This window comes from Lithobates pipiens, unplaced genomic scaffold (assembly GCF_037356315.1).
Source record: "Lithobates pipiens isolate NorthernLeopardFrog02 unplaced genomic scaffold, aLitPip1_a1.2 Scaffold_52, whole genome shotgun sequence".
Lineage (NCBI taxonomy): Eukaryota > Metazoa > Chordata > Amphibia > Anura > Ranidae > Lithobates > Lithobates pipiens.
The window spans coordinates 372,668-400,534 of NW_027507875.1; the positions used below are offsets into that span (position 1 = coordinate 372,668).

At 44.2% G+C, this 27,867-nt stretch overlaps 1 protein-coding gene across 2 annotated transcripts in view; it reads left to right on the forward strand.

Moving 5' to 3' along the window:
- TBC1D22B (TBC1 domain family member 22B) overlaps nt 1-27,867 on the forward strand; it is a 496,720-nt gene that overhangs the window by 340,503 nt on the left and 128,350 nt on the right. For both annotated transcript variants that reach the window (XM_077467354.1, XM_077467355.1), the window contains exon 8: nt 9,296-9,371. In XM_077467354.1, coding sequence (XP_077323480.1) covers nt 9,296-9,371 — 76 coding nt within the window. The remainder of the gene's footprint in view (nt 1-9,295; nt 9,372-27,867) is intronic.

Below are 27,867 nucleotides of genomic sequence, written 5' to 3' on the forward strand. Positions count from 1 at the left end.
TACTTTCTTGAGAATCATCCTTCTCATCAATTATTAATTTTATTTTCATTAGTAATTCAATTGTAATATTTTAAATTGTAATTTTATATTATTTTTTATTAATATTATTTTTAATTCAATTTTTATTATTTAAAAAAGATATATATATATATATATGTATATATATATATATATATATATATATATATATATATATATATTGTATCTTCTTTTTATCTTAATTGAGACATTTAATTAATATTTCCATTGTTTCTTGTTCATCTTGTTTATTTTTATTGTATTCCGTTGTCTTTGTCTATTTTTTTTTGTATAATACGCCTTTGTCATCAGGTTGTTTAAACGATGGAGGTAAGCTGCAGTATAAAAACCAATCTATGATTTCTTTTAAATTTGTGATTCTTCCCACGGTCCGCCCCTACTTAAACCCCATTTGCAGTCTGTCACAAGACCTGAAGAAGGGCCATGCCCCAATGCGCTTGTCAAGACAGCTATCTTCCCTCTCTACTCTCCTCAGCTTGCTCTTCACCTGTTGTGCTCCAAGATTTGTTTTGGACCTCCGTTCCCCAATCGTATGATGTCACGTTCGGGTGTTCCCGTCCACCAGCTCCAGTCAGTGGCTGCTCCGGCTGCCTCTCGGTCCCTCCTTTGCTTCCTGGCTGCCCCATCATTCCGCCACACATTATTGGGGATCCGATCGAGGCTCCACACTGTACATCCGACTGCGCAGACTGGCTTCCCTCTTCCTATTGACATCCAGGAACACAAAGGTTTTGCCATCGCAGCACTGCCCCACCAAGGCAGTACACCACCACCGACTTTAAGGTACTGTCAGTGAGAAGCATGCTTTGCTGCTGTTCCATCTATGCAAGGAGATGTCTAGATAATTGTTCATCCAATCATATGTTATTATTAAATCGGCACATGCTTTTGTCTCATTGAACATTTTAATTTATTTGATTGTCCTTTCAAAGCTGTCCCGATCAGCACTTTAAATTATGGTTGCTCCTGAATGTTTGTTTTTTCTCTAATCCTCAGCTTGTAGACTAAAGACCTGCCTGGCCCTATACGCATGTGTTTCCTTAACTGTTTGGACATTATCAGGGGGCGTGATCAAGCGCCACTCACTTTACCTTATATACTCTACTACGGCTTTTTATTCGTAAATGTTTAACCACTTGCTTACTGGGCACTTAAACACCCTTCCTACCCAGACCAATTTTCAGCTTTCGGTGCTCTCACAATTTGAATGACAATTACTCAGTCATGCAACACTGTACCCAAATACATTTTTTGTCCTTTTTTTCCCACAAATAGAGCTTTCTTTTGGTGGTATTTGATCACCTCTGGGGTTTTTATTTTTTGCGCTATAAATGAAAAAAGACCGAAAATTTTGAAAAAAACGCATACGTCTTTGTTTCTGTGACAGAATTATGCAAATTATTAATTTTTTCTTCATAAATTTTGGCCACAATTTATACTGCTACATATCTTTGGTAAAAATAACCCAAATTAGTGGATATTATTTGGTCTTTGTGAAAGTTAGAGAGTCTACAAGCTGTGGTGCGAATCGCACAAAATTGATCACATCTGATGTACTGGTGGCCTATCTCGCTTCTTGTGACCCGAACAAGTCAGGAAAGTACAAATACCCCCCAAATGACCCCTTTTTGGAAAGTAGACATTCCAAGGTATTTAGTAAGAGGCATAGTGAGCTTTTTGATGTTGTCATTTTTTTCCCACAATTCTTTGCAAAATTAAGATTTTTCATTTTTTTTTTCTCCACAAAATTGTCATTGTAATAGGTTATTTCTCTCACGTGGCATGTGTATACCACAAATGACACCCCCCAAAAAATTCTGATACTCCTCCTGAGTATTACAATACCACATGTGTGGGACTTTTTCACAGCCTGGCCACATAGAGAGGCCCAACATGCAAGTAGCGCCATCATGTGTTCTAGGAACATAAATTACACATCTAACTTGTTGACTATTTATTACACTTTTGAAGCGCCAGGACAATGACACGTGACACTGATGACAGATGACACTGATACGTGGCAATGATGACACTTATACGTGGCACTGATGACACGTGGCACTGATGACAGATGGCACTAATATGTGGCACTGATGACAGATGGCACTAATACGTGGCACTGAAGACACGTGGCACTGATGACAGATGGCACTAATACGTGCCGCCGATGACAGATGGCACTAATACATGGCACCGATGACGCGTGACACTGATGACAGCTGGCACTGATAAGTGGCATTGATGACACGTGACACTGACAACAGATGGCATGTGACACTGACAGGTGGCACTGATGACAGATGGCACTAATACGTGGCACTGATGACAGATGGCACTATGTGGCACTGATGACACATGGCACTGATGACAGATGGCACTTATACGTGGCACTGATGGCAGATGGCACTGGGGGCAGATGGCACTGGGGTGGATGGCACTGGGGGCAGGTAGCACTGGGGTGGATGGCACTGGGTTGGATGGCACTGCTGGGGAAGGATGGCACTGCTAGGGGAGGATGGCCCTTTTTTTTTTTTTTTTTACTTTTTTTTTTTTTTTTTACTTTTTTTTTTTTTTACTTTTTTTTTTTTTTTTTACTTTTTTTTTTTTTTTAACTCGAGGCAGAACGGCTGCCGCTGCAGCCGTTCATCTCTCCCCTCTCACACTGTCTGTGTGAGGAGGGAGGTCGGCGCTGAGAGATGATCTCATATGTTTACATATGAGATCATCTCCCATTGGACACGCTGTAAACGGCCGCTGTGATTGGCCGTTTACAGCGATCTGTGTTTGCCTAGCGCCGGGGGACATGGCGAACACAGGCGGGTGCGCATCGCGGAAGTAAACATTAGGACGGCCACCCGGTCGAACGCGCCTGCTCTACGGCCTTCATTCGGCTATAGGGCGGGCGCGAGGTGGTTAAACTCCGTAATTTCTACTAAACTGACTGCCAGGTGACTCTTCACAATAACTGCATAAATTCCATATAACATCTTATAAAAAAAATACATTTTATAGGGTTCTACTCTTTATCGCCATCTTGTGGTTATTAACCAAATTACTTTATCCATATATAACATATCCTAATAAAACCCTACTATATGCAAAAATTAATCAAATTACAAAAAAATACAAAATATTAAATCTAATAACAATAAGATAAAATAAATCTAGCACCAAATAAACTAAAAATCTACTATGAAACAGTTCAGGTCAGTCATTTTGTGAGACAGCTGGTTGGACCCTCTTCAATGTGGTTGGACCTATCTATCCCGTACAAAGTGAGCAGACTTGGATCTTTCTTATGAAAAAGATGAAAATGTCCTGAGACACTGTTTCTCATAGCCTTTGCATATATTTTTCATTTGTTTCTTGATCCTAACAGTTTTCTGGTGGGTCTTCTGACGTACTGTAACCTACATGAACATTCCAGTACATAGGCTACATGTGAACTAGCACATGTTATAAACTCTCTTATCTTATAACATTTGCCTGTATGGTTGGAGTTAAATTGCGACCTGTAAATATTTTGGCCTATCAAGTAACGCTGATTTCAATGCATGATCCCTCTCTAATATGGACCAATATTTAATAATAATCTTCTCTAAAGATTTGTATTGCCTGTAAAATCCTGTGACAAGAGCCAAGCCAAAATCCTGTGGGCAAATTGTCTTGTCCTCCCAACATTTTTCCAACATTAAAGAGGAGGTCCAGCCGCCTTCAGAAAAAATTAAGTCAGCAGCTACAAATCCTGTAGCTGCTGACTTTTTTTATTAGGACACTTACCTGTCCAGGGATCCTGCGATGTCAGCGTCAGCACCCCAGCCGATTTTTACATACTCTCGGGTGTTGCCGCCACCATTGCTTCTAAGGGAAACCGGCAGTGAAGCCTTGTGGCTTCACAGCCGTTTCCCTACTGCGCATGAGCAAATCATGCTGTGCTTCTGAATGGCCCGACGACAGGGGAAGGAGGACGGTGGCCGAACTTCCGAGTGATCTCGCCATAGCGAGGTCTCCCTGAAATGGAGATGGGTACCTGTCAAAATCAGTTACCCACTCTCCCCCACCCCCGAAATGTGCCAAATGTGCCACAGGAGGGGAGAGGAGGCAGATAAGCAGAGCTTACACTTTTGGGTTTAGCTCCACTTTAATGTACCCACTAGATCTTTCATACATGCTAAATCCTAATTTTTATATCCTTTGACCAGAAATTTGTCTGTGAAGACCTTAGCTTTTTCCTCAGTCCTTCATATCTGAACAATTCCGCCTAATATATTGCCCCTTAGGAATTCCTCTCACACACTTAGAGTAGTGACAGCTAGGGATGGGTGAACGGTTTGGCCCGAGCATAAGTTCGGGCTAAATTTTGGTTGTTTGAATGTTCATGCGAACACCGAACAATATGCGTTGTTCAAGGCAATTTCAAAAGCCGCCAGAACGCTATTAAAGTCTATGGGACACTAAAATAAAAAAATAAAAAGTGCTCACTTTAAAGGCTTATATGCAAGTTATTGTCATAAGTGTTTAGGGACCTGGGTCCTGATGCTTAACGTGAAGCAATAAAAATGAAATATTCCTTTAAATATTGTGCCTGGGGAGTGTCTATAGTATGCCTGTAAAGTGGCACATTTTTCCCGTGTTTAGAACAGTACCGTGGCAAAATGACATTTCTAAAGGATAAATTGTCATTTAAATCTGATCGTGGCTGTACTGAATTGTCAGGTCTCGGCAATATAGATAAAACTCATTGAAAAAAAGGACATGCCCCCCGGTCCATTACCAGGCCCTGCGGCATTTTTTTTTTTTAAATGGCATAGGGATCCCCCCAAATATCCATACAAGACCCTTCAGGTCTGGTATGTATTTTAAGGGGAACCCTACGCCAAAATTTAAAAAAATGGTGACCCTGCTCCCTTTGACGCCTCGGGGGCTTCCCCGTGGCATCAGAGGGGAACAGGGAACCCGTTTACATCACCGGGTAGCCTCGCCCTCACCTATATAAGAAATGTGACCGAGAAGAAGCGTCACTCGGCGGGAGTCTCCCATGGAGGTGGCACAGTTGCAGCTTTTTGTTTTGTTTTTTTCCTTTTTCGGTCCGTGGGGTGGCATGAATTTACATCGCTGGACGTTTTTATTAAGGACTTGTCCCAAGCTGTCTCTTCTTTTTTACCATTTTTGACACACTTTTTTGTGAAATGGTAGTGGTACAATGCACCCCATTACCAATTCACAAAGGGGGGCGGGATCTGGAGGTCCCCTTGTTGAAGGGGTCTCCCAGATTCCGATAAGCCCCCCCCCCGCCTGCATGCCTGCATACCGTCAAAACCACCAGGCAAGGGTTGTGGGGATGAGGCCCTTATCCCCATTAACATGGGACAAGGTGCTTTGGGGGGCTACGCCAAAGCACTCTCCCCATGTTGAGAGCATGTGGCCTGGTACGCTTCAGGAGGAGGAGCGCTCTCTCATCCCCCCTCCTTTTCCTGCGGCCCGCCAGGTTGCATAAGGGTCTGGTATGGATTTGGGGGGGGGGGGGGCCAACACCATTTCTTTTTAAAATTTTGGCGCGTTCCCCTCAAAATTCATACCAGAGCTGAAGGGTCTGGTATGGATTTTAGAGGGACTCCTATGCCTTTTTTTTTTATTTGGCGCAGGGTTCCCCTTAATTTCCATAGCAGACCTGAAGGGCCTGGTATGGATTTTGGGGGACCCCACACAATTTTTTATTATTATGTTTCAGGGTTCCCCTTAATATTCATACCCAAAGGGCCTTGTAATCGACTGGGGGGGGGGGGGCATGCCTTTTTTTTTCCAATTAGTTTTTATCTATATTGCCGAGACCCCGAAAATTCATTACAGCCACGATCAGTTTTAAGTGACAATTTTTCCTTTAGAAATGTCATTTTGCTGCAGTACTGTACTAAAAACGGGAAAAATGCACCTCTTTACAGGCATATTAGACACCCCCCAAGCACAATATTTAAAGGAGCCTCTCATTTTTATTGTTTCACTTTAAGCATTAAGAAAATCACTGTTCCTGAAAAAACTGACATTTTAAAAAAAATAATTTGCATTGATACGTGTCCCCGGGGGCAGGACCCGGGTCCCCAAACACTTATGAAAATAACTTGCATACAAGCCTTTAAAATTAGCACTTTTGATTTTTTTTTCCTGTTCATGTCCCATAGACTTAACGGTGTTCGTGTTATCTTTTGAATTTTTTTGCCTGTTCAGTATGTTCCGGTGCAAATCAAACCAGGGGCAATTCGGCTCATCCCTAGTGGCAGCTGTTAGTAGTAAAAGGAAAATAGATTTTGTTGCACAGAGATAAGTCCAGCCAGAAGTAAATGTACATAATCGGGGTTTAGAGCAATCCATGAATGTCTCTGTTCCATGTTAGAGGAGACATAAGGGGAAGCACCTGGCCACCTGTGGCTGCTATCCTCAGAGTTGTGACCCGCTCTGTATAAACCAATGTTAGAGAATAAAGGGTTAGGAAGCGCTAGCTAAGTGTAGTATCCCAGTTAAAAGTTTTAATAACAATGGATTAAAAACACAAGAGGTAAATAGAAAATATGCTCATCTGGTACAGAGTCTGTGGATGTCCTGAATCCATCTTGTAGGACCGCTGGCATCAGTTCCAACTGCTGGGAGAGGAGATGGCCAGCTCGGGAGCCTGGAGGAGGCTCGGGGAGCCACGCTAACCAGCATGGAACACATGGTAGAAGTGACGTCACCGTAATGGTGGGAGGACCAGACGAGAGGAAGATAAAGGCTACTCGCTCAGAGCATCAAGTTCCTCCTACAGGCCTAGGGGAGCATTACCATAAGGGGCTACATACAGTGGTGTGAAAAAGTGTTTGCCCCCTTCCTCATTTCCTGTTCCTTTGCATGTTTGTCACACTTAAGTGTTTCGGAACATCAAACCAATTTAAACAATAGTCAAGGACAACACAAGTAAACACAAAATGCAATTTGTAAATGAAGGTGTTTATTATTAAAGGTGAAAAAAAATCCAAACCATCATGGCCCTGTGTGAAAAAGTGATTGCACCCCTTGTTAAAACATACTATAACTGTGGTTGTCCACACCTGAGTTCAATTTCTCTAGCCACACCCAGGCCTGATTATTGCCACACCTGTTCACAATCAAAGCATCACTTAAATAGGAGCTGCTTGACACAGTAAGGTCCACCAGAAGATCCTTAAAAGCTACACATCATGCCGAGACCCAAAGAAATTCAGGAACAATTGAGAAAGAAAGTAATTGAGATCTATCAGTCTGGAAAGGGTTATAAAGCCATTTCCAAAGCTTTGGGAATCCAGCGAACCACAGTGAGAGCCATTATCCACAAATGGCGAAGACATGGAACAGTGGTGAACCTTCCCAGGAGTGGCCGGCCGCCCAAAATTACCACAAGAGCGCAGCGACGACTCATCCAAGAGGTCACAAAAGACCCCACAACAACGTCCAAGGAACTGCAGGCCTCACTTGCCTCAGTTAAGGTCAGCGTTCATCCCTCCACCATCAGGAAAAGACTGGGCAAAAATGGCCTGCATGGCAGAGTTCCAAGGAGAAAACCACTGCTGAGCAAAAAGAACATCAAAGCTTGTCTCAATTTCTCCACAACACATCTTGATGATCCCCAAGACTTTTGGGACAACGTTCTGTGGACCGATGAGACAAAAGTGGAACTCTTTGGAAGGTGTGTGTCCAAGTATATCTGGCGTAGAAGGAACACTGCATTTCATAAAAAGAACATTATACCAACAGTAAAATATGGTGGTGGTAGTGTGATGGTCTGGGGCTGTTTTGCTGCTTCAGGACCTGGAAGACTTGCCGTGATAAAAGGAACTATGAATTCTGCTGTCTACCAAGAGATCCTGAAGGAGAATGTCCGACCATTTGTTCGTGTACTCAAGCTAAAACGAACTTGGGTTCTGCAGCAGGACAATGATCCTAAACACACCAGCAAGTCCACCACCGAATGGCTGAAGAAAAACAAAATGAAGACTTTGGAGTGGCCTAGCCAAAGTCCTGACCTGAATCCTATTGAGATGTTGTGGTATGACCTTAAAAAGGCCGTTCATGCTCGAAAACCCTCTAATGTAACTGAATTAGGACAATTCTGCAAAGATGAGTGGGCCAAAATTCCTCCAGGACGCTGTAAAAGCCTCATTGCACGTTATCGCAAACGCTTGGTTGCAGTTGTTGCTGCTAAGGGTGGCCCAACCAGTTATTAGGTTTAGGGGGCAATCGTTTTTTCACACAGGGCCATGATGGTTTGGATTTTTTTTCACCTTTAATAATAAACACCTTCATTTACAAATTGCATTTTGTGTTTACTTGTGTTGTCCTTGACTATTGTTTAAATTGGTTTGATGTTCCGAAACACTTAAGTGTGACAAACATGCAAAGGAACAGGAAATGAGGAAGGGGGCAAACACTTTTTCACACCACTGTATATAGCACATTGGCTAGAGCTGCGGCCGGAACACTAGAGGGATCAGCAGATCCAGCATGTGCAAAGCAATACAAATAAGAAAGAAACAAATATACAGCAGCGGCCAAAAGTTTGGAGAATGAAACAAAAAATGTATTTTCAAAATCTGCTGCTTTAGTGTTTTTAGATCTTTTTGTCAGATGTTACTATGGTATACTAAAGTATAATTACAAACATTTCATAAGTGTCAAAGGCTTTTTGACAATTATATTAAGTTTATGCAAAGAGTCAATATGTCTCTGCAATTCGCCCTGACATGCTGCCAATCAACATCTGGGCCACATACTGACTGATGGCAGCCCATTCTTGCATAACCAATACTTGCAGTTGGTCAGAATTTGTGTGTGTGTTTGTTTTTTTCACCTGCCTCTTGATTGACCACAAGTTCTCAATGGGATTAAGGTCTGGGGAGCTTCCTGGCCATGCACCCAAAATTATTTTAGTAAAAGGTGAACTTATCCTTCAAGTTTTCAGATGGTTTCCTGCCAATACATTTCTATCATCCATAGCACTAGATATCTATTTTGCTCAACTTTGTTGATTACGATATATTTTTGTTTAAAGGTGTCAGAGTGTGCCTTTTTCTCCACCACCAGAAGATTATAACCCATGCAAGGTTAGGGACAAAACCATGATTTCAAACGGAAACCTTTTTCCTGAGCAGGTGAAATGAAGGCATAATTGTAGAATGGGCTAAATGGTGGATGTTTATCTAGTTGTAACAACAGTAGTTCATTCCTTGTCTTATGTTTTGTTTTTAAGGATAACTACACCTTTGCTCAGCCTGGAATTCAGAAAAATGTAAAGGCATTGGAAGAGCTTGTGAGCAGAATCGACAGTAAGCAAATTGATAAGTGCACTTATTCTTTAAAGGGTAACTCCGCTTTCATGGAAAAAAAATAGCATATAAAAAATATGGCATATACAATTGTAATTGAATGTTCTTAAAAATTACCTTTCCTTTTTAATTTGCAGCTGCTGACATTTTCTCTTAATGCAATGCAATATGGCTAGTTGGAGGTGTTCTGTACACAGAATTTGTACAGGATGCCCCCCAGAAACAGATTTTCCCAGAAGTCTACACTAAGATACAAGTCAGATTTTTGCACCCCTGCAACAACAAGATGTAATTTCTTATCATACATCACGGGACACAGAGCCATAGTAGTTACTATGTGGGTTATAGGCCACCTTCAGGTGATGGACACTGGCACACCCTAAGGCAAAAAGTGCACTCCCTATATAACCCCTGACACCACTGGGAGTACCTCAGTTTTTTCGCCAGTGTCTAAGGTGTTGGTCATGGGTAAAGATGTGCTGTGCTCCACTGAAGCAATCCTTGCTGTGGCTAGCCATGCTACTGGATCCATTCAAAGTGTCTTTTTAAGCCGAATTGAATGGTTTCCGGGCCTCGTCCCCGAAGAAACTAAGTTTTGCCTATAAACGCTTCTCTTTTTAGAGAGCTGGACCCCGGGATCCAGTACTTTTGGTAGTAAGGCCATAAAGTTTTACTAGCGGAGGTGCTATTACAGGTCCAGGATTGTTGGTTTCCTCAAAAATCCCCAGCTTCTGAAGGTGTAAGGTGTAACGGAACCCACTGTGAAGGGTGAAGATTGGGTCTGATTTTTGGGACTGATTGTTAAAGGAGACCTTCATAAGAATTTTTTTTCAGAAAAACTGCACTTTGCTGCCACTGGGTTTTCTGTGGTAAACCCTGTGGTGGGAAAGGTATGTGGAGTTTTTCTGAATTTTTTTTTATGAATGTCTCCTTTAAAAATCAGTAAATGCTGTCATGCCTATGTGTCACCACTGGAGGCTGTATTGAGCACTCACTGCATCACGCTCAGAGAGCACGTTGTGTCTGGAGAGCTGGGATGCTTTTTCCTCCAGCAGACAAGACCTCCTATAAGCTTGGGGTGGGGTCTTCTCCCCACTGACGCCCCCTGTGCTGATTGTCTTGCCCTCTTCTTGGGGAAGAATGCTGTAGGTTTTAAAAAAAATTGATTGGCATGCCGCTCGGCGGCTTACAGAACCCCCCCCCCCCGTGCCATTCTGCTCCATCCCGTGGATCCATAGAACTTAGAGAGCGCCTCTCGTGTGGGAAAAGGTTTTGTTTAAATGTAAAGGTAAGAGCCGTAGGCAATGCAGGGGCGGGGCTTATTGCAGCGTTGACTTCCTCCGGTGTCCAACACGAGGAGGCATGGTTTAGAAGGCACCATTTGTGTTGATGCAGGCTGGGGAGGGACACGAGTCAAGGTAGCATTAAGAGGTTTGGTGACATAGGCATTTCCTTTGACACATTTTACTATTGCATCAGGCTGGGCATTGATAGCGGCAGAGCTGGACTATCGCTCAAGCAGTGAATGCATTCCTTCTGGTAGTACCTCTGCTTTGTGTATTGGGCTATGAGCAGAAGAGGGGGTAAAAAACGCCTCAAAGGGCTCTAGAAGGTCTATTGTCACACAACAGCCTAGATCCATCTCAAAAAATGTCATTCTCCTCTGAGAGTGATGTGGCCAGTCAGTGTGCCATCAGGAGGGGCTGGTGTTGCAGCTGCTCTTGACACTGCAGCCCCTGTATATATCACTGAGGAGATTTTTTTCTTCTACCATTTTAAGTTTGGAGCAAAAGATGCTCTAATCGCGTCCCAGAGTGGACCTAAGCATAGCAGATTCCCGTCCACTGCTCAGGACCCTCATGCTGGGGAACAAGGGGTGAGAGATAATGAATTTCTCTCAAAAGATCGGGAAGAGGCCGATGACTCCTCTTCCGAAGATACTAATATGGAAGGATCAGCTTCACAGAAAAGACTGTACATTCTCTCACTAAATTGGTCCACTCTACTTTTTTTTACTGCCTGTAACGCAGTCGATGAGCCCACCTCTGGTTTGGGGGTCACAAAGTGGGAGCATCCAGATAAAGTTTTTTCCTCCTAAAACTTTATCTATACTTTATCCTATGGAGGAAGTATTCTATAAGAAATGGGTAATTTCAGCAATTGACGCTGCTATATCCTCTGTAAACAAAAACCTGACTTGTCCTGTAGACAATGCTCAAATGTTGAAGGATCCAACAGATAAGAAGTTGGAATTTCTTTTTAAAAACAACATTTCTCTCGCAGGTTCAGTCTGCATTGGCAGCAATTGGGGTATCTCAGTCCTTAAAGGACCAGTTTATAGAGGTACTTAAAGTTATTCCCGATCAGCAGGCCCAGAATTTGGCCGGTATGTCAGAAGCATTGTGCTTCACGGTAGACGCTATGAAAGATTCTATTCTCCAGGCCTCATGGCTCATACTAGAGCTGCTGCATGTGCGTAGCATCCTATGGTTGAAAAATTTGGTCAGCCGAAGAGCCATATAAAAAGATCTTGGCCAGTTTCCCATTTCATGGTGAACAGTTATTTGGAGACGATCTGGATAAGTATATCCAAAGAATTTCTAATGGGAAAAGTTCTCTTTTACCAGTTAAGAAAAAGTTTAAGCGATTTTCCTTTTAAACGTGCGCCTTCTCCAGTGCCGGGGGGAATTGGCCTCCAGGCAGTCTTGACGGCCTCCGCCATCAGGTTTAAGAGGTGGACCTCAGGGTCAGTCCCAGGGCAAAAGAGGACCTTAGGCAGGAAACCCGCAAAACAAAATACTAAAGCCTCCTTATGAAGGGGTGCCTCCGCTTGCTCAAGTCGGGGGAAGGCTTCTACGGTTTTCAAAGATCTAGCAGCAACAATGTCAGGACAGATGAGTGGTTTCCTCAATTTCTCTAGGTTACAAGCTAGAGTTCCGAAAATTCCCATCTCCTCGTTTTCTCAGATCAAACGTCCCCAGAGACCCAGGGAAAAAGTCTCTCTTTCTGGCTTTGGATCATCTCTTGTCTCAAAAGGTGATATCAGTAGTTCCCATAGAAGAGCAAGGGTTGGGGTTTTATTCAAACCTCTTCACGGTACCAAAACCAAACGGGGAGGTCAGACCCAATTTAGATCTCAAGGATTTAAACCCGTTCTTGAATATCCGTTCCTTTCGCATGGAGTCAATCCGATCAGTAGTCTCCATCCTACAAGAAGGAGAATTTCTGGCATCAATCGAGATCAAGGATGCTTATCTCCATGTGGTGTTCCGGATGTGAATCTATTTGCGTTCAGATTCAACAACAAGGTTGACAACTTTGTCAAGGACAAGGGATCCACTGGCATACTGAACAGACTCCTTGGTGTTTTTCCATGGGATCAGCTTTCACTGATCTATGCATTCCCTCCTGTTCCGCTGCTTCCGCACCCTCCTCGCAGGATCAAGCAGGAATGGAAGGAGGTGATTCTTGTGGGCCAGGAGATATTTGTTTGCCGAGATCATAAAGATGGCGGTAGGGGACCCTTGGACCCTACCACTATGGCCAGACCTTCTCTCACAAGGTCCGGTATTCCATCCAACCTTACAAACGCTAAATTTAACGGTTTGGCTATTGAGTCCCACATTCTAAAAGATCGTGGCCTGTCAGCTTCAGTAGTCTCTACCTTGGTTAATGCTAAGAAGCCAGCCTCCAGGGTCATATACTAATGAGTCTGGAAGGCATATGTCTCCTGGTGTGAATCCAAGGGTTGGCACCCCAGGAAATATGTCATAGGTAGGATCCTTGAATTCGTACAGATGGGATTAGATATTAAGCTGTCCCTGAGTACTATCAAAGGCCAGGTATTGGCTTTATCAGTGTCTTTTCAACGACCGCTTCTAACTCTCTGGTTTGTAACTTTATTCAGGGGGTAACACGGATTAATCCTCCAGTTAAGATACCCCTGAACCCTTGGGACTTGAATTTAGTCCTGTCTGCATTACAAAAATCAGCCTTTTGAGCCTATACGGGATATTCCCTTAATCCTCTTTACAAGGAAAATAATTTTTTTGGTTGCCATATCCTCTGAATAGTATCGGAGTTGGTGGCTCTTTCCTGTAAAGAGCCATATTTGCTTATTCATAAGGATAAGGTGGTATTGCGGCCTCATCCTAAATTCCTACCAAAGGTAGTGTCAGGTTTTCATTTAAACCAGCATATTGTTCTGCCTTTGTTTTTTCCAGAACCTCCTTCTGTGGAAGAAAGGTTACTACATTCTCTTGATGTAATGAGAGCAGTCAAGGTCTATTTAAAGATGACCTCTCAGATTCTCTAAACATGTTTTGTTTGTATTGCCAGACGGTCTTAAAAGAGGACAGGCAGCATCAAAATCTACTATTTCCAAATGGATTTGTCAAGTGATTGTTAAGGCTTATGGTTTAAAGAGGAAAAGTCCTCCTTTTCATATTAAAGCACACTCCACCAGGGCTGTTAGTGCTTCTTGGGCAGGGAATCACCAGGCCTCCATGGCTCAGATCTGCAAGGCCCCAACTTGGTCTTCAGTCCATACATTTACCAGATTCTACCAAATAGATGTAAAAGGTCAGGAGGATATCGCCTTTGGGCGCAGTGTTCTGCAGGCTGCGGTATAAGTCCTCTTGTTTCTTGGTGCCATATTTTTGTTGTGTCTCCCTCTCTTCAGTTGCCATTGCTATGGGACATCCCACATAGTAACTACTATGGCTCTGTGTTCCCTGATGTATGAAAAGAAAACAGGATTTTTATAAACAGCTTATCTGTAAAATCCTTTTCTTTGAAGTACATCAGGTGACACAGAGGTCCCTCCCTTCTTTGGTATACACGTGTATTACTTTGCTACAAAACTGAGGTGCTCCCACCAGTGGGAGGGGTTATATAAGGCATGCACTTTTTAATTAAGGGCGTGCCAGTGTCCATCACCTGAAGGTGGCCTATAACCCACAAAGTAACTACTATGGTTCTGTGTCCCATGATGTACTTCAAAGATTTTTTTTTTACAGGTAAGCTGTTATAAAAATACTATTTTTTTGGTAAGATACCCCCAAGACGCATCATCACGTCTAAGACCCCTTTCACACTAAGGTGCTTTTTATGCATTTTAGCACTAAAAATAGCACCTGAAAAGCGCCTCTCATGCCTCCCCAGTGTGAAAGCCCGAGTCGGCATGCAAACTGAACGGGCTGAAAGCTGGAGGGAGAAGCCTAAAATTGCACCCACGATCTGCTGATGGCAGGGCCAAACATTGCATGCTACTGTTTAAAAAATTAACAAATGCACATTTTTTACCAGCTACAGCCGTGGTCAAAAGTTTTGAGAATGACACAAATTTTCACAAAGTCTGCTACCTCAGTTTTTATGATGGCAATTTATATATTCGCTAGAATATTATGAAGGTTGATCAGATAAATTGAAATTAATTGCAAAGTCACTCTTTGCCATGAAAATTAACTTAATCCCATAAACATTTCCACTGCATTTGTGAAGAAGGCTTTAGGGCACCCAAGAAAGTCCAGCAAGTGCCAAAACCATCTCCTACAGTTGATTCAGCTGAACGATCGGGGCACCACCAGTGCAGGGCCAGGAATGGCAGTAGGAAGGTATCAGTGCATCTGTGTGCATAGTGAGGCGAAGACTTTTGTAGGATGGCCTGATGTCAAGAAGGGCAGCAAAGAAGCCACTTCTTGCCAAGAAAAACATCAGGGACAGACTGATATTCTGCAAAAGGTACATGGATTGGACTGTTGAGGACTGGGGTAAAGTAATTTTCTCTGATGAATCCCCTTTCCGATTGTTTGGGGCATCCGGAAAAAACCTTATCCGGTGAAGAAAAGGTGAACACTACCACCAGTCCTGTGTCATGCCAACAGTAAAGCATTCTGAGACCATTCATGTGTGGGGTTGCTTCCCAGCCAAAGAAGTGCGCTCACTCACAATTTTGCCTAAGAACACTGCCATGAATAAAGAATGGTACAAAAACATCCTCCAAGAGCAACTTCTGCCAACCATCCAAGAACAGTTTGAACAACACCTTTTCCAGAATGATGGATCACCTTGTCATAAGGCAAAAGAGGTAACTAAGCGGTTTGGGAAACAAAACTAAATTTTTAGTGCTTTCACGCTGGGGCGGTATGCTTGAGGGATGGGAAAGAGTCCTGCAAGCAGCATCTTTGGGGGTGTTTGGAAGCGGTGTATACGCCGCTCCCAAAACGCCCTGCCCATTGAAATGAATGGGCAGCTCTGCCAAGGAGCCTGCCAAGCGATTTGGCAGTGCTGCAACACGGGCGCTTAAAACCCTTTCTTCGGCCGCTAGCGGGGTTAAAAGACTAGCAGCGCTTTACCGCCAACGCACCTCCACCCCAGTGTAAAAATACCCTAAAGGGATGGAGACCCTTGCAGTCTCCTCATTAGAGCTCTGCAGCAGCTAGCTGATGGTTTTAAAACCACTCCCATTAGACTTACTCAGCAGAGGGGCACAGAGGAACAAACTGTGATTTCTTCAGAATAACAAAAAGGAATCTGCAACAGTTTGCTAAAATCCTTGCTATGTTCATAAATCACCACGAAGGGAATGTGTTTTTTTTTTCTCAACAAAAGTGGAGTTACTCTTTAAATGTTTTTTATTTATTTTAACGTAACATGTTTTAGTAGTAAACCTCTATTAACCACTTTCTGACCGCCCACAGTATATGCCATATACGTCATTACTTTGAGGTTAAATAGGGCGATCAGCCATAACCCCAGTATCATTTTATTCAGTGTCCGATAAAAGTGTTCTTAGTGGTGGATTTCCCAGGTTTACAGGAGCCGTCGGTAAACCCAGAAGCGATCCGATGCAGCCGAAGTCGTGTGAGGGCACTCAGCTCTATGCCTTTCCCTCCTTTTCTGCTTCCGCGCCTTGTTGGTTGATGCACTGCCCAAGGGCCGTTAGAGCTTCTTGGGCAGTGCATCAACCAAGCATCCATGGCTCAGATCTGCAAGGTCGCAACTTGGTCTTCAATACATTTACCAGATTCTATCAAGTATATGTAAAAGATTGAGGATATCGCCTTTGGGCGCAGTGTAATTCAGGCTGCCATATGAGTCCTCTAGTCTCTTGGTGCCCTACTATTGTTGTCTCCCTCCCTTCAGTTGGCATTGCTATGGGACATCCCACATAGTAACTACTATGGCTCTGTGTTCCCTTATGTATGAAAAGAAAACAGGATTTTTATAAACAGCTTACCTGCAAAAATCATTTTCTTCGAAGTGCATCAGGGAACATAGGGGTCCCTCCCTTCTTTGGTATACACGTGTATTTCTTTGCTACAAAACTGAGGTGCTCCCACCAGTGGGAGGGGTTATATAGGGCATGCACTTTTTAATTAAGGGCGTGCCTATAACCCACATAGTAACTACTATGGTTCTGTGTCCCGTGATGTACTTCAAAGAAAATAATTTTATAGGTAAGCTGTTGAACTTCCAGTGACCATTATGAGAGCGATAACACCAAATTTAACACTCCTGCTCCCCATTCACACCTGAGACCTTGTAAAACTAACAAGTCGCATCACGCCGGGGAGGGGGAAATGGCTAATTTGCCCAATTTGGACATTTTCACTTAGGGGTGTAGTCATTTTTGCTGCAAACGGTTTAGACATTAATGGCTGTGTGTTATTTTGAGGGGACAGAAAATTTATACAATCTGTACACCCACTATTTTACATTGTAGCAAAGTGTCATTTCTTCAGTGTTTTTCACATGAAAAGATATAATAAAGTATTTACAAAAATGTGAGCGGGGTTTTGTCAGATACTGTGTATGTGATATAGATATATATTATAACAACATTTTTATTTATTTGGGGTTTTTAAGTAATTTTCTAGCAAAAAATACTGACTTAAACTTGTAAACCAAAAGTTCCAGAAAAGGCCTGGTCAGCAATGCTTAAAAATCAATACATTTAACACTTTATCCATTTGAACTCTTGCAAATGCTTGCACCTGTATACACTTTATGGAATAGAGCAATTTTTACATTTCTGCTGTAGGCCTGATTGTAGCCTCAGTTTCCTGTTGTTAGCTGACGAGAGTTGCACCGATGTGGTCTTCTGCTGATGTAGCTGGTCTGCTTCAAGGTTTGATGTGTTATGTGTTCAGAGGTGGTATTCTGCATATCTTGCTTGTAACGAGTGGTTATTTGAGTTACTGTTGCCTTTCTATCATCTCGAACAAGTCTGCCATTCTCCTCTGACTTTAACAAGGCATTTTTGTTCACACAACTGATGCTTAAGCCACGTACACACGTAGCCGTCTGTCCAACGTACTTAGTCTGGCGGACTTCCCGCCAGACTGTCCGTCGGACTTTCCGAACGGGCTACTTGCCCACACACGGCACTTTTTCAGTGGACTAATACTATCCGCCCTACTTTTTGAAGTGAACGGACTCGCCCACACACGCGGAGGAAAGTCCGCTCATTTCGAGCGCGTCTCCAGGTAGGCGGGGCCCGCGAAGGATACGTCGCTGGCCCCGCCGCCTGGTATGGACTTAAAGGGGAACCCTAACGCTGGAAAAAAATCGGCGTGGGGGTCCCCCCAGGTCCACATCAGACCCTTGTCCGAGCACGCTACCCGGCTGGCCAGGAAAGGGGGGGACGAGCGAGCCCCCCCCCCTCCTGAGCCGTACATGGGGGGTGCCCCCCCACCCCAAAGCACCTTGTCCCCATGTTGATGAGGACACGGGCCTCTTCCCGACAACCCTGGCCGTTGGTTGTCGGGGTCTGCGGGCGGGGGGCTTATCGGAATCCGGGAGCCCCCTTTAATAAGGGGGCCCCGGATACTGGCCCCCCACCCTATGTAAATGAGTATGGGTACAATATACCCCTACCCATTCACCTGTAAAATAAAGTACAAAAAAAAACACAACACACAAGATAAAATAGTTTATTGCACAGCTCCGGGGGTCTTCCGTCTTTGGGGGTCTTCTCGCCGGACTCGGAAGTCGGAAGAAGAGGGCGGCGGCGAGGAAGAAAGCCGGGCTCCTCCGCTAGCAAAAGAGCTACAAGAAGATAGCGGAGGAGCCCGGCTTTCTTCCTCGCCGCCGCCCTCTTCTTCTGACTTCGGGGGTCTTGTCCCCCTCTTCGGTTCTTCTGCCGGGCCACCGCGCCTTCTTGTAGCTCTTTTACAGGCGGTGGCCCGGTCTTCTGCCTTCTTCTTCTTCTTCTTCTTCTTCTTCTTCTTCTTCTTCTTCTTCTTCTTCTTCTTCTTCTTCTTCTTCTTCTTCTTCTTCTTCTTCTTCTTCTTCTTCTTCTTCTTCTTCTTCTTCTTCTTCTTCTTCTTCTTCTTCTTCTTCTTCTTCTTCTTCTTCTTCTTCTTCTTCTTCTTCTTCTTCTTCTTCTTCTTCTTCTTCTTCTTCTTCTTCTTCTTCTTCTTCTTCTTCTTCTTCTTCTTCTTCTTCTTCTTCTTCTTCTTCTTCTTCTTCTTCTTCTTCTTCTTCTTCTTCTTCTTCTTCTTCTTCTTCTTCTTCTTCTTCTTCTTCTCCTCCGCTCCGAGTCCGCCGGGCACGCGGCGACTTATATAGGGACAAGGGGCGGGGTCTTCGGTTGATGTCACAACGCGACAGTCCCAGCATCCTCCGGGACTGTGACATCGTAAGGGGCGGGGTCACCATGTGACATCAACCGAAGACCCCGCCCCTTGTCCCTATATAAGTCGCCGCGTGCCCGGTCCCCGTCATTGTGAGCGGAGGACTCGGTGAGGCAACATCTGAAGAAGAACGGAAGGCGGCGACAGAAGAGCGGACCACCGCCTGTAAAAGAGCTAGAAGAAGGCGCAGTGGCCCGGCAGAAGAACCGAAGAGGGGGACAAGACCCCCGAAGTCGGAAGAAGAGGGCGGCGGCGAGGAAGAAAGCCGGGCTCCTCCGCTAGCAAAAGAGCTACAAGAAGATAGCGGAGGAGTCCGGTGAGAAGACCCCCGAAGACGGAAGACCCCCGGAGCTGTGCAATAAACTATTTTATCTTGTGTGTTGTGTTTTTTTTGTACTTTATTTTACAGGTGAATGGGTAGGGGTACATTGTACCCCATACTCATTCACATAGGGTGGGGGGCCGGTATCCGGGGCCCCCTTATTAAAGGGGGCTCCCGGATTCCAATAAGCCCCCCGTCCGCAGACCCCGAAACCAACGGCCAGGGTTGTCGGGAAGAGGCCCTTGTCCTCATCAACATGAGGACAAGGTGCTTTGGGGTGGGGGGGCCCCCTTCCCCAAGGCACCCCCCATGTTGAGGGCACGCGGCCTGGTACGGCTCAGGAGGGGGGCCGCTCGCTCATCCCCCCCCCTTTCCTGGCCGGCCGGGTAGCGTGCTCGGACAAGGGTCTGATGTGGACCTGGGGGGACCGCCACGCCGATTTTTTTTTCGGCGTTGGGGTTCCCCTTTAAGTCCATACCAGGCGGCGGGGCCAGCGATGTCTCCTTCGTGGGCCCCGCCTACCTGGAGACCCGCTCGAAATGAGCGGACTTTTCTCCGGGCGGGAAAAGTCTGCTCATTTCAAAAGTACGGCGGACTGGCATACACGCGGCCGGATTGTCCACCGAAATGCGAGTCCGGCGGGAAGATTGGAGTGTAAAACTACTTTCTAAGTACGCCGTACTCTCGGGTCAAAAAAGTATGCCGGAGGCTACACACGGGGGGATTGTTTGGCGGACTTCAGTTTGCCGGACTTTTCCACCCGCTTGTTTGATCATGTGTACGCGGCATTACTGGATATTTCCTCTTTTTCTGACCATTCTCTGTAAACCCTAGAGATGATTGTGTCATAAAACCCCATTAGATCAGCAGTTTTTAAAATGCTCAGACCAGCCCATCTGGCACCAACAACCATGCAATGTTCAAAGTCAATTAAATCCCCTTTCTTACCCATTCTGATGCTCAGTTTGAACTTTAGAAAGCCGTCTTCACCATGTCTAAATGAATTGAGTTGCTGCTATGTGATTGTCTGATTAGCAATTTGTGTTACCAAGCAATCGAACAGGTGTACCTAATAAAGTGGCTGATGAGTGTATTTAGATTTTTTTTTTTTCTGGACAAACATAACATTTTGGTGTTAGATGATTGAGTTGTGCAACTATCTTCAGATGATTGGACACTTGCAGAAAAGCTGAAAGAACAGCCCTAGCATAGCCACCTCCTACTTTCAGAAGGCCTAGTTTTTTACAAGTGTCTATCAGTGTACAGACTTTTTCTCTTCTGGAAAAGCAAACCATTTCTTTATTTTATGTATTTGCTTCTTTTTGCATCCTGATTCTTCTGTCGTGTTTTTAGCAGCTCATAAGCACTGTAACTTTTCATTTAACAGCTTTGCAGATTTATTAACTGCCCAGCTGAGCCTTGGGGGACCATACTCGCATCCAGCTAAATGCAGAACTGGTCACTTTGGGCACTGATTCCTGAAATAGACACTTGGTTAAATACATGCAACACAAGTAGCAACAGGAGTGGACTCAAACACTATTTTCTGCTTCTGATGCTAACCCTGTTTCAAATTTTCTGCATCTGTCACAATTCCTCGGACAAATAGCAACTTCATTACAGCCATATTTGCCCAGGACTCAAAATGCCATTCCTCGTTTCCTACTTCTGATATGCTTGCCCTATTTGCAGCAGCCACAGAAGGGAATGAAGTAGACATCAAGTTGGTATCGGAGGAAGCTACGGAAGATTTTTCTTCCCCTGATTGCCACTACATTGAAGCGAGAGCTTTGCTCATCACGCATTCTTACCTGGATAAACTTACTGCTGCAGTCCGCAAAAGCCTTGACATAGTGCAGATTGAGGAGAATCAATCTTCCAATGCCTTGGGTGCAGAGACCTGCAAAATCCTTAGACACACTCTGTTCACAAACAAATAGTATGTGCACTCTATTGGACGATTGTATCACTCCAGAAAGGATTGACACTCTTACCAAAGTCTTTGCGGCACTCTATCTAGTGGAAAATTGGTTCACTAAAAAAGTGGCCTGTTCCTGTAGTTGATCCTGCTATTCAATCTTAAAGTGATTGTAAAGTCTTGCTTTAAAAATAAAATAAAAAATGTTATACTTACCTCCTCTGTGCAGTTGGTTTTGCACAGAGCAGCCCGGATCCCCCTCTTCTCGTCTCCCTCTTCGTGGTTCCTGGCCCCTTCCTGCTGATGAGTGGCCCCCATAGACCAGCAACTTCCTATGGGGGCACCCGAGTCAATCTGCAGCTCTGTGTGTCCATTCAGACACGCAACTGCCATTCGCCACTGCCCCCACTCTTCTCTGATTTGCTAACTGACTTTGACAGCTGTGGGAGCCAATGGCACCGCAGCTGTGCCCCAGCCAATCTGGACATTGCAGGATAGAGAGGGAGGTACGTGTTGGGGGGGGGGGGGGGGGGGGGGGCTGTTACACACAGACGTTTTTTTTTAGTTTAACGCATAGAATTCATTGATTCATTCGGGAAGATGTACTATCATACCTGGGAATCCTTCTTTGCCTGGTGTGATCACAGTCTCTTCAATCCCAGAGATTATTTGCAAATGCCTCTCATTCTGGCCTTCTTAAAACCAGGTCTTGACCAGAACTCGGATTTAGAAATTTGAAAGGACAGATTTCTTTCAAAGACCTCTGGTTTTACTCTCCCTTGTAAAAATATTACTTCAAGGTGAGTCTCACATTAAGCCCCCATTAATAAGAACTAAAAAAAGTGCTAGGGCTGTATTGGGTATTAAAAACAGCAGAATACCACAATACATAGCATAATAAACCTCACAAAACTATCAAACTATTATATGTCACTGCAAATTGAAAAAAATAAAACCAAGAAATCTACTGGTCAAGCCAAAAACACTGAATTCAGTGATTCTTAAATTACGAGGGAAATGTCAGAGGTGGATACCAAATGCCACCAAACTTCTTAATGATAAACCAGAATCATATGACCCCCCAATTAAGAGTGGTCCACCAGAGCTTGTGTATAAATCCAAGATATCTGCATTGTAATAGAACGCTATGCACATATGCTCAGTTGGACATAGTATCATGAAAGAGAGACACTCTCTTCATAGCGTAATCTGGATTTAAAACACCAGTTTAATGTGGTAAATACTCTTTCAATGAAGAGATAACCAAGCGCTTTATATCGTATAAACAACTCTTATTCCAGAATCCAAGATGGCCATGCGTAGTGGCGTGTATTCTGTTTCTGCCCAGGTGCAGAGAACGAACACGTGCCATTACTGTTCTGTACTGTTCCAAGATATTTGGGGCATAGAAATACAATAGAACTGTTTTTGGAAAATTGTAAAAAAAAAAAAAACAAGGTAAACGGAGACAAACTTCAGTAAATAAAAGCTTTAAACGCTTTTACTGTTCATCAGTTTAGAGTTAAAGGATAGGTTAAACTTTTGTACCACATCACATGTTACACCTATTTTCAATATTTTAGAAATGCACCAGCCCCCGAGTCCCCATTTTTGAAAGTTCCGTCGGCCTGGCCACATCATCCATTCTGCAAGTTCTGACAGCCTTTGAGTTTTGAAAAGCAACTACCATGATGCTATTGAGCGCGCTCTGGTAGTTCATTCTCTCTTCCTGTCAAAAATCCTGTTTTACCAGCTGCCGCTTGAGAAGCTAGCTTGTTCCACCTGGATATTATTTCCTAATTGAGACTTTTATTAAAACAGTCTTAGACACTAATGCACAACAGGAAATCATATTCTAACTTTGCTTCTGAGCAGGTTGACCTAACTTCTCCAAGACACAAACCTATTTCTGAAACCCACAAAGGAATGAGATTGTCCTTTGGGGACTATGCATATTACAAACAAAGCTTCCATAGTATGTTGGAGGATTCTTTAATGAATTACAGCTGACTCGGCCGCAAATGTCCACAATAAGTTGAGCCATCTGATGGAAATCTGAGTCGCCAATGGTTGATTATCTGATTAAGTGACTGAAATTATCTCAGGGAATCGCCCAACAATTCCACTTATGGTTATTTACAGATTACGGAAAGTCCAAAAAGGGTTTAATCCCTCCAATATCGATCAATTATTTCTGGGTCTGGTGGCATCATTACCTTCAGCCCCTTCCATCGCACTTATGTGACAACAATGATTCTCGGGGCAAGTTGCACAAGCTAAAATTTTCTCTGGACTGTGCCTCTGGTTAAGTTGGCCATCAAGCTCATATACAGATATGCTCGGTTTGGATGGTTTAGATCAGGGGTGTCAAACTGGTGGCCCTCCAGCTTTTGCGGAACTAAAATTCCCATCATACCTCTGCCTGTGGGAGTCATGCTTGTAACTGTCAGCCTTGCAATGCCTCGTGGGTTTTGTAGTTCTGTAACACCTTGGGGGCCACCAGTTTGGCACTGGTGGTTTAGATGGAGTCTAACACTTTTTTTTGGGTGAAATGCTATCTATGACTTGAACTGGTTCTTGAAAATAATTTCTGTAGGTATAAAGATGACTTGCAAGCATATTTCTGGTACAGTCATGGGTAGCTCCCTGGTCCAATCCTTTACTATTTGATCTTCCAGATTAATCACTACAGTCAGAAAGCCCAGGGGGACTGTACCCAGACCCAGCATTGAAGAGTGCAGGGGTGGCCTGTAATGCCGTCGGTCGACCCTTTATCCTGTGAGCAGTGATCTCTTGGGTACTATGTGTCAGGTGTTCTTGCTGCCAAGGGGCTTTACAGGTTCACGGCAGAGATCCTCCTGTGGGGGTCTCGAGTCCCATAAGGCCCTGCAAGGCACACCTGTGATTGGTAAAGATTGGCCATGCTGGGCCAGCACCATGGACCTGTGAGTGCCTATGTAAAGGATGGGGCAAGTGGAAATCTTTCCCAATAGTGTTCCTTGTGTGATGGGAGCTGCTTTGTTGTTTTTTGTTTTTGTTTTTTTCTTTGCAGGCAAAGCTGTACACAGCAGTAGAGATGTTTTAAAGGGACAGACTGGCACAATACATGTGTACAATGATGGCATTGCGTGCCTCTTGCATTCACTGGTCTGTTTTTCTGGTGCCTTGGGCACAGTAATAGGTGCGTTTGCAGGTTCCTGCAGCACAAAACAGATCTAGAACGCATTGGTGCAAAGGCACAGCAAGTATTTCAGACACTTGTTTATTGGGGTTGTCTGCCACTTAGGTGTTCTGACAGGGAAGGACTGTGTGGTGGGCTTCCAAATCCCCCTAAGAGGTAGGGAGGACCCTCCTTGTCCTCTAATTTCTCCCCTAAAGTCAGATTAGCTCTGAATCCCTGTTGTATTTCAATTGAGGGTGAATCCTACAAAAAAAATGGGGTTCTATGACTGCTGACCCAGCCATTTCCTACTTGAATAAGACCCTGACATGGATAAGGTCCCAGGTTAGATGCTCTCTTTAAGGCACCCTTATCTCTTGTAAAAGTGACTCTGCAGCCTGCGGTGGGAGTTTTCCAAGCCCTAAAAGTGTGGAAAAGGCATTCCAGAGAATCTGACCCATTGCATTCTGCCATCTGGCAGTTTATTTGATTTTCTGGGAGCCTTGATTTCCTTGGTGGATGCCTTGAAAGATTTTATAATGGCAGCTTTGCCAGATGCACACCATCTCTGTCCACATTTGAAGGATCCTATGGCTCAAATGTTGATTAGTGAAATTTATCTGCAAGAGGCAGATTGAGAAGCTGCCCTTTGAAGGCAGCCACTTGTTTGGATGATCTAGCTTCATCCAGAAGCTGACTGTGGGGAAAAAGTATGCTCTTGTCCCTAAATAAGGTGAAGGTGAAAGATCAGAAATCAGTGACATCTTTGAAAATTCAAGATCTCCTTTCAGAAGTAGGAAGCCTCAGGCCCTGAGTAAGAGGGACATGTGTTTTTCTTCCTGACCGCCTAGACTCAGGATATCACAGGCAACTCTGTCAGCAGTGTGAGGTCCAAAGGTTACTTGCTGGAGTTTTACTGCTTTCCCCCATCAATGCTTTATGCACTCAAAGGTATCTTCAGTGCCAGTTCAAAAGGGAGTATTTTTCTCTATTTAAATAAAGAAAGAAATAAAGCAGCTGCTGTCCTATGGGGTCATCACACCTGTACCTGGAGAGAAGGGTCTCATGCCTTCTGTTCCATTCTATTTACAGTTTTCAAGCCTACTAGAGTTGTCTGGCCTATTCTGGACCTCAAGGGTCTCAAGTTCTTGAAGGTACAAAATTGAATTCGCCCAACTGATGATTACTTTGTGTCCTCAGGGGGATTTCTAGGTGTCAGTGGAGATGAAGGATGCAATCCTACACATGCTGATTTTTTTTTGGCCTTACCAACAGTTTCTGCAATTCGCAGTGGAGGATCACCACTACTAGTTTGTGGTGTTGCCTTTCGGTCTGTCCATGGTCCCCAGAGTGTTTGGCCAAGATTTTAGAATTGGTTTTGAGGTTGTTGGAGACCCCAGGTATCTCCATTGTGGGTTACCTGGACGACCTGCTTCTCAGGGAGCAATCTGCTCTTAAGGTGACAACAAATATTTAGCACTTGGTACAGCTTCTGAAAAGGTTCACGTGGGTGCTGAACCTTCAGAAATCTGCCTTGGTTCTGACGCAATGTCTGGAGTACCTTGGCTTAGCGCTCAACATGACACAGGCAAAGGTACTGCTTTTACAGGAGAAATGCCTAGCTTTGATCCCAAGTAGAGTCTCCAAGGTCATTGAAAACTCCCCCAATTCAAGCCTGCAGAATCATTTTAGGAAATATATTTATCTGTATTAAATCCAGTCCCCTATGCCCTGTTCAATTTCACAGCTCTTCAACTCCATTTCCTGTAGGTATAGGACAAACATCAAGAGTCTTTGGACCTGCCAGTACATATAACTTCCATGACCAGGTCAGCTCTGGAGATCCTCTTAGTTCGGGGAACATGGACAGAGGAGCGTAAGTTACTGGTCAACATTGGACAATTCAGCTGGCTCTCCTACACTAGTCTGTCTACTTTCATGGGATTTGTCCGGGATTTCGGACAATGCCACTGCTATGGCATACATCAACTGTCAACAGACAAGAAGTCATGCTGTTCAGAAAGAAGTGAACCTGCCCATGTCTTGGGCAGACATATTCTGGTCCTCTCTGACATGCACATTCCTGGAGCTGTTTGCAGAGTATTGTCTCTGGTGGGGGGCACTGGATGTGGAACTCTGCATCCAGATTCACCAACAAACTGGAGAGGTGACCAGTGATCCTCAGGCATTTGCAGTGAATCCCCTGAGGTTTCCTTGGGATCAGTTTTCCCTGGTCAATGCCTTCTTTTTAACGTCAGCTTCTTCCTAGCTTGTTGTACATGGTGAAGGGGGGGGGGGGGGACATTTCAGTGATTCTGATCACATCTGCTTGGGAAAAAAATGGGCATCATAAATCTCATGGCAGATGACTAGATCTGCAAGAATTGCTCTTGCAGGGTTTGATCTCCCATCCTGCTTTATGGTCACTGGCCCGAGTCCCGAAGGATAGGGGTGTTTCAAACTTGACAATCTCTACTTTTCTCAAAGCAAGAAAGTGGACCTTCAGGAAGGGGTACAGTCATACATGGAATGCTTATTTAGCTTGTCGGGTTTGTCCCGGACAATATGGCATGGAGTGCATTTTGAAGTTTCTCTAGCCTGGGGTGGAGATATCTTTAAGTACTATAAGGAGCAGGCCTTGGTCTCTGTTTTAAAGATATAATATATCATATCTAATTACTTGACAAAAGCCTTTGTATAGGATGTCACACAGATTGTTCCACCTGTGCAACCCCCTTTGTCCCCATGAAATTTTAACCACTTGCTTACTGGGCCTGTAAACCCCTTTCCTACCCAGACCAATTTTCACCTTTTAGCGCTCTCGTTATTTTTATAATTGTGTGGTCGTGCAACACTACCCATATTCCATTTTTATTATTTTTTTCCCACAAATAGAGCTTTCTTTTGGTGGTATTTGATCACCAACTGGGTTTTTTATTTTTTGATTAAAAAAAGTTTTATATTTTGTTATATTTTTGTCCTTTATTGATGTGCGCTGATGTGGCTGCACTGATGGGCATTGATAAGGCAGCACTGAGGTGGTACTGATGGGCACTGCTAGGTGACACAAAGGCACCGATTGGCACCACTGTTAGGCATTTTAGTGGGCCCTGGGCACAGAGTTGTGACCACTGGTTTACATCACGTGGTAAGGAGCCAATATCAGCCCCTTACTCCGATCTGTGATCTTCTCAAGTCTCATTGACTCTGTGATTACCCCGCACGAGCGGAGGGGAAGACATTGTCAGACTTGCCTGTCAAATGCCCTCCAGCACAGTGGTGTCAGCACTCTAAATGGTACTGAGTGCGTCCATGTTTGCCTGGTCATTTGAATGGCCGGGCCATGATGATGTCACTCCCATGCATACAGGAGTTATTTCACCTTGGCAAGGAACAGTGACATAAATCTACCCTGAATTGCACATGTACAGTGCCTTGCGAAAGTATTCGGCCCCCTT